At 42.5% G+C, this 6,406-nt stretch overlaps 1 protein-coding gene across 2 annotated transcripts; it reads right to left on the bottom strand.

Moving 5' to 3' along the window:
• Window positions 1-2,854: 2,854 nt before the first annotated feature.
• LOC103997437 (transcription factor MYB8) lies at window positions 2,855-4,290 on the bottom strand. Of its 2 annotated transcripts, none has more exons than XM_018831282.2 (3): window positions 3,828-4,290; window positions 3,582-3,711; window positions 2,855-3,491 (listed from the first exon to the last, which is right to left on the bottom strand). In XM_018831282.2, exons 1-3 carry the CDS (start codon window positions 4,141-4,143, stop codon window positions 2,936-2,938), a joined length of 1,002 nt encoding a protein of 333 aa, XP_018686827.2. In that variant the 5' UTR covers window positions 4,144-4,290; the 3' UTR covers window positions 2,855-2,935. The 2 variants fall into 2 exon arrangements, with proteins under 2 accessions (XP_018686827.2, XP_009416922.2); XM_009418647.3 differs by having other exon boundaries at window positions 3,792-4,274.
• Window positions 4,291-6,406: the final 2,116 nt, after the last annotated feature.

A 6,406-nucleotide genomic window follows, 5' to 3' on the forward strand; every position in this document is an offset into this window, starting at 1 on the left:
GCCATCATCCTTTTTACTTGACAGAAACAGGGCAGGTTTTTCGAAGCTCCATGTTGCAATTTGTACTTTTGGGGCTCGATAAGTTTATTGTCGAAAAATGAAACATAATCTGTGTATTTGATTTACATGACTAATGAAATGCAAACTATTGACTGCTTACAAGTTACAGGAGAGAGAGAGAGAGAGAGAGAGAGAGAGAGAGGGAAGCATGGTTCTTGAATCAGGCAAGTTAATCCTTATCACAAGTCTGGGTATAAGATACAGACATTCCAATATCACAGGTTGAAGCATATCTACCATCCAATTGGAGATTACCCTGTTCTTGAAGAAGTGAAAGAACTCTAGTGTTTCTTTTTCCCTAAAAACAAGAAAAAATATTTGCTCTCTGTTTTGCATATTTTGTAACCTATTTTGATTCAGCCCCCCCCTTTTCTTTAACAAGATGATAGCCTACAAGAAATTGCTTTCTAAATTTATAGTTTTAGTTCTCTCTCTTTGTTTGCTAAACCATTAAATCTATTTATAGTGATGATTAAAAAAAAAAGAAGGAAGTAAAAATAATTTTGACAATAGAATCCCAACAAAATCTAAGGAGACTTGTAGTTGAAGATGTAATCCCTAATACACCCATCTAACCCTATCAAACCTCCATTCATAAACATTAGCATCACATCCAAGCACTGCGTGACATGTCTTGTTGCCTAGCATTACCAACCCTAACACACTCGAGGAAGGCTCGAGTAGGGGGTTTTGCCCTTCTGGAAGCTGAGCCACCCATACACACACTCGCATCTTTTCTTAATGGCCGCCCATTCGCCGAAGCCTACAGAAAAGGACATGGAAGGACGCAAACAAATGAAGGATGACCAGCAGCAGTAGGAAATGATGAGATAAAGACATCGGTAGTTGCACTGTGTGATGTCATTTGACCACCTGCAACCAACTGCCACCGCCCTCTGCCTCTCCTTTCTTTTAAGCCTTCGTCTGTGGCCATCATATCTGCCCAAGTTGGTAGAGCACGGGGAGGGTTTGGGTGGGGTTCTTTGCCCTCTTAAATTGCTGGGCAGTGGTAGAGAGTGAAAGAGAGAGAGAGAGAGGGGGGGAGCATATAGATGTTGGATGGTCAATGGAGGGGAATAAGTAAGCTTTCGAGGACACATTAAAGATCCATTTTGTGGTCGAGACGGTGTAACTTGCAAGGTGGTCAAGAGGGCATAAGCTTTTCCTCTGCACTTTGGAGATCAGTTTGTGGTGGAGGTGGTAGTGTGTCTTGGAAGGTGATCCTACTGAAAGTTCTTCTAAGATTAAGTGCACTTTGATGGTCCTCCATTTTATGGTTCATATGATTTCTCTCCAAAGGTGAAGCCACATCAATTTTCTGGACACAGTTTGCAGGAGCGTTGGAAGGCTTAAAACTATGTTTCTTTTTCAGGTCGAGATAATTTCTCTTGCAAGGTGAAAGTTTACTGACACAAAAAAAATTACAGGATTTTATGTTCTCTTCAGATACAAAAGCACTTTGAGGATCATCTTATGGTTGATATATATAATTTTCTCGAAACTATATTAAAGTTTTTTGGCGTAAAAAATATAAGATTTTAAAGGTTTAGAATTTTGATTAATCTTATCGATTCGTATCGATGTGCTGATCAATTATTTTATGATGTATATCGAATTATATCGAATGTACCGATACATAATATACGGAGGTATATCGTTTATATGGAACGATACACGATGAACCTTACTTAAAATTATAAAATTTTCAGCTCTAAAATTTTAATTTATCTGTAGAAAGGATTTTTAGATCCAAATGCAGCACCGGAAGATGATGGAATGGTAGAGATGCTTCTCTTGAGAGGTAATAAACCGACATCAAAGTTCTTCGGCACAGAAGAAGAATCTCCACTCCGACCCATCCATTTCATATAGCTTTAGCTAATATGACTTGAACGATCAGTACAGCCATGGCGAGGGGGACGCATGTGATGGTAAAATGGATTCTCTTCAGAAAGAGGAAAAAAGCCTGGTTTCTTGTGCAGGTTGCAAAGTCCTGTGCATTCAAGAGGCGTACTGAGTTCCCTATTCATGTGTTGAAAACAGGAGGTTCGGATGTACGACAAGAAAGCACCACAAGCAAACCTCCTTATTGCTTGTTGAACACAAACACGAGAAGACGAAAGAGACAAACGGCGATCGTCAATCTCATGTCCTCCTTTTGATCCGCAACCCAACCTCCATCGACAACCATGTTTACATACGTTGTTCCATGGATGGCGATGGTAAGCATTCTTCCGCTGTGCAGAGTTATAGCTTTCAAGATTGGTGATCACCACCTGAGCAATTAATTAGTCTTCTGCAACAAGATCGAGTGATGGAATCTGATCTAAACTCTCCATCAGTTGCTTACTGATTAAGGAAGAGCAGAGCAGTGCTATGATTGTGGGTGGGTCTCTGAGATGATGATGATGATGATGATGAGACTATAATTATTATCCGCTGTCCAACAGAAGCACACATGAGGAGAAAACCCCACAAGTTTTTATCTCCTCCTCTTCTCCTATATTAAATGGTTGCTTTGCCTACCTACCCACCACACTTCACATGTTGCCCACACTCCTCTCTATGTGGCAAAAAGGCCTCAAATCATATGCTGCAACAGTAACAAGGAACCTAACTCTCTCACAACCACCGTTCTCACCACCCCACCCTTATCATCTTTGGACTTCCATTTTCTTTTATGGCCACTGAAGGAGCTAAAGATCTGAACGAACAGGAGACTACATGTCATCAGCATTTCTTTTCTCCTTGGAGAAGGAATAGAATGGGATGATGGACCAATCGCTGCATTAGCTAGCTTCTCAAAGACCATGGATATATTTCATTGTTCCTGTGGGCAAATAAGATCACAGTTTGGGATACAAGCTTAACTCATCTATGTGTGTTTTCCTTCTTCCAATGGTCTGATGTATCTGAAGACATACGGACCAGGAATGGTTCGGCTGCTGCAAGCTTCGCAGCTTTGGAATCCCAGATGGCAGCACAGGCATATGGCTTCGGTGCAACTACCGGTGGATGGTGTTGGTGTTGCGGTGGATGTTGGTGGCGACTCGTTAGGAGGCGACTGTTTCGGGTGGTGGTGAGGCAAGCTTATGGAGAGATCGAGGTCGAGGTCGAGGTCGAGGTCGAGGTCGAGGTCGAGGTCTTGGTCTTGGTCTTCGTGGTGGCGGCTGGCGTCGCTGCTCATGCGGCCGTCGTCGGTGGAGTCGGCCGTAGACTTTGCGGCAGCGGCTGCTGTTTCTTGTGGCAGGGGAATGAGGAAGTCTTGGTGTTGGTGTAGGGAGGTGAAGGTGGCCGCGGCGCCGGTGATCGGCCGGTGCGTCTGGGGATCGATGCCTCGGCCGAGGAGCTTCCGCTTGATGTGGGTGTTCCAGTAGTTCTTGATCTCGTTGTCCGTCCTCCCGGGCAATCGCCCAGCTATCAGAGACCACCTGCAGACACGAAACAAGCATCTATAGGTCTTCCTTCACACCCACCTATCATGAATCGACGAACAGAAAGAAAGAAAGCGACGCGCTTACTTGTTTCCCAGCAAGCCATGGAGTTTGATGATGAGCTCATCTTCCTCCTCCGTGAAATTGCCGCGCTTGAGATCAGGCCGAAGGTAGTTTATCCACCTGAGCCGGCAGCTCTTGCCACATCTCAGCAACCCTACACAAGAACAGAAACCAAGAAACTTAGCATTCCTGGACGTACTCATAGGATGAAGCTCATATCTCGTGGAAGGGAACCTGCAGCTTTGGGGAGGGATCTCCAGCAGCCCTCACCATGAGCTGTGATATAGGTGATCAGCTTCTGGTCCTCTTCCTTGGTCCAAGCTCCTTTGTTGGTGTGAGCCTTCTCACAGCAGGGAGATCTGCCCATGATATCAGACGGACGCAACAGGTACTTGTGACGAGTGGCAGCAGTGGGAATAAGATCGAGAGGAGATGGGGTTAGAGAGAGAGAGAGAGATGAGCTTGAGCTGGAACAGGAGTGGAATGAGGAGAGAGAGAGAGAGACAGAGAGGAGGTGGATGGGATATATACAAGAAGCAGAACAACAAAGAGGGAGCGCCCATTGACTCGATCCCTTTTGTCCCATTTGACCGAGTTGGTGCGGAGGGGGCGAGTGGTTGCAAAGCACGGCGCTGGATATGGTAGGTCAGGTCTACTTTTACGTGAGTGTTCTCTTGTGCAATTTGCTCCTTCAGTCTATTCACTTCATTTATTATCTCTCTCTCTCTCTCTCTCTCTATCTCTCTATCTCTCTCTCTGTGTCTGTGGGATGTGTGTGGATGGATGTCTATCTCTATTCCACCGACATTGCCTTTGCGCCTCCCTCACACTCACTCCACCTTTTAAGGATCCTCTAAAGCCCAACTTATATGCATGTGAGTGTGTGCTTGTTTGTGGGGGGAAGAGAAAGTGTGGAAGAATCTAATCTATTTGGTGACCAACCCTTCTCTCATGCTGTGTCCACCCCTACTTTTATTGTGGAACAAGTTCTTCCTTTCTTTAACTCTTTATTCCTATTATCTTAAAACAATGGATGGGATGATCTTTCACTTAAATATTTGGCACTCTTGTTGTGGGTTGGGTTAAAATATTAATCTTAGTTCATCGAAGAAGCATGAAATTTCATTGAAATATGGAGTGGTTTATTTCATGATAATATTTTAACAAAGTTATCCATGTGCCTCATATTTTATTTTTATCAGTTTTGGTCAACAATAAACTTCAAAGTTAAGAAGAATGCACAACATTTTACTTCAAATTTTATTTGAATTACATTGCTGGATTAACATGATGATTTAATCATAGCATAATTAACAAGATAGGATAGGATGAGCTTTTTCTTGAATTAGGCATGTGTTTAACAATATCAAATCATGCATGTATAAGAGCTTCCAAAGCATTGCATAAATCCCTTGTGTAATTGAACTCTCATACTTGATTGATGCCAAGGTAAGAACACCTCGAATCAAATTGGAGTCTTGGAATGAATTCCAAGACCAATTACTAGGAGCTAAAAAGACAGCCACAGGGAAGTGAGACTAAGATCCCTGTACAGATTCATGGCTTAAAGGACAAGTTGATTACACCAGAGACATTCCAATATATGGTCATATCTGATGAAATAAGGCAACCTTTAATGTTCCTAATCAAAGATCCAGTAATGGAGAAAGCAAGTAGAAGTTAAGGTAAAGGATAGAGAGAAAGAGAGAGAGAGAGAAAAAAAAATAAAAGGACTCCCATTACTCCCCAACTAAGTCCAATAGGAGGAAGTAGGTGCACGCTTCAATCAAATCAGTGCCCATTTGCTCAGTGCACTCACAAATATCTTGGTGCCCTGTTGACCAAGGTCAGCAATTAAGTGTCATCAGACCCATCTCACTAAATGAAGGAAGAGGTTGGTGGGTGGATCTGGGGGGGTATAGTGGCCTGGGGATGATCCAATGCCCCTACAAGTTGGAAAGAGTAGAAGCTTTTGCAGAATCCAACTGGTGCATTTACTGGGATTCTGATTCCCCAACCCCCTCCCCCCCCCCCCTCTTCCTTTTTCTCTATATGCTGCTATCTCACACTTAAAACACTTTGTAACCCCTCTCCATTGTGTGTCCATACCAAAGTCTTTTTACCAACCTCTCTGTGTTGTGGTGGGCTAAATGATAAGCAGCTTTACCTGTGGATTTTTAAGCAGTTCCATCTCTAATGTATGCAATGAACTTGGCTTACACTGCCGGAGCATCTCTTTGCATGTTCCATCTCTAAGTCCACAATCACAATCATTTTCATCTTCTTCCCTGCGTTGATATAGAAGATGTTAATTCTAGTGACATAATTTCTTTTCATAGGTGAAAATTTGCAAATCTCATAAGCAATTGCTGTTTGGTCTGCTTGTACCAAACTTGAAGAGAACCTATGATTCCCAAACATTTCATTGTGTGATAACCAACTCAACTGAAAAATTGATATATGCTCTTATGTGGACAACATAATCTATTGTTCTGATAACCAAATGGGCACCAAAAAAGAATAATGGAATAAGCAACACCAAGGCTCACAACCAGCAAATACAAACAAGCTTAGCTTTCCTGGCAACAATATGTGAAGTTACAGCATGATGAAAAGACTACAGAATGGGAATGCAGCAGCTTTTATTTCAGCAGATGACTCATCTGAATTAATAGCCTCCGGAAGCAGGTAAATCAACTAAATACACTATCGAATTGGCTCTGGAAATATAATGATATAGTGGACTTCGAATCAGTCTCTATCAAAATTGGATCTCATATTGGCATTTAAATCAGTGATTATTTGAATTAGAGCATCCTCTTTATCTGCTTACATCCATATTATTTTTC

The sequence above is a fragment of the Musa acuminata genome, chromosome BXJ1-9, assembly GCF_036884655.1.
Source record: "Musa acuminata AAA Group cultivar baxijiao chromosome BXJ1-9, Cavendish_Baxijiao_AAA, whole genome shotgun sequence".
Lineage (NCBI taxonomy): Eukaryota > Viridiplantae > Streptophyta > Magnoliopsida > Zingiberales > Musaceae > Musa > Musa acuminata.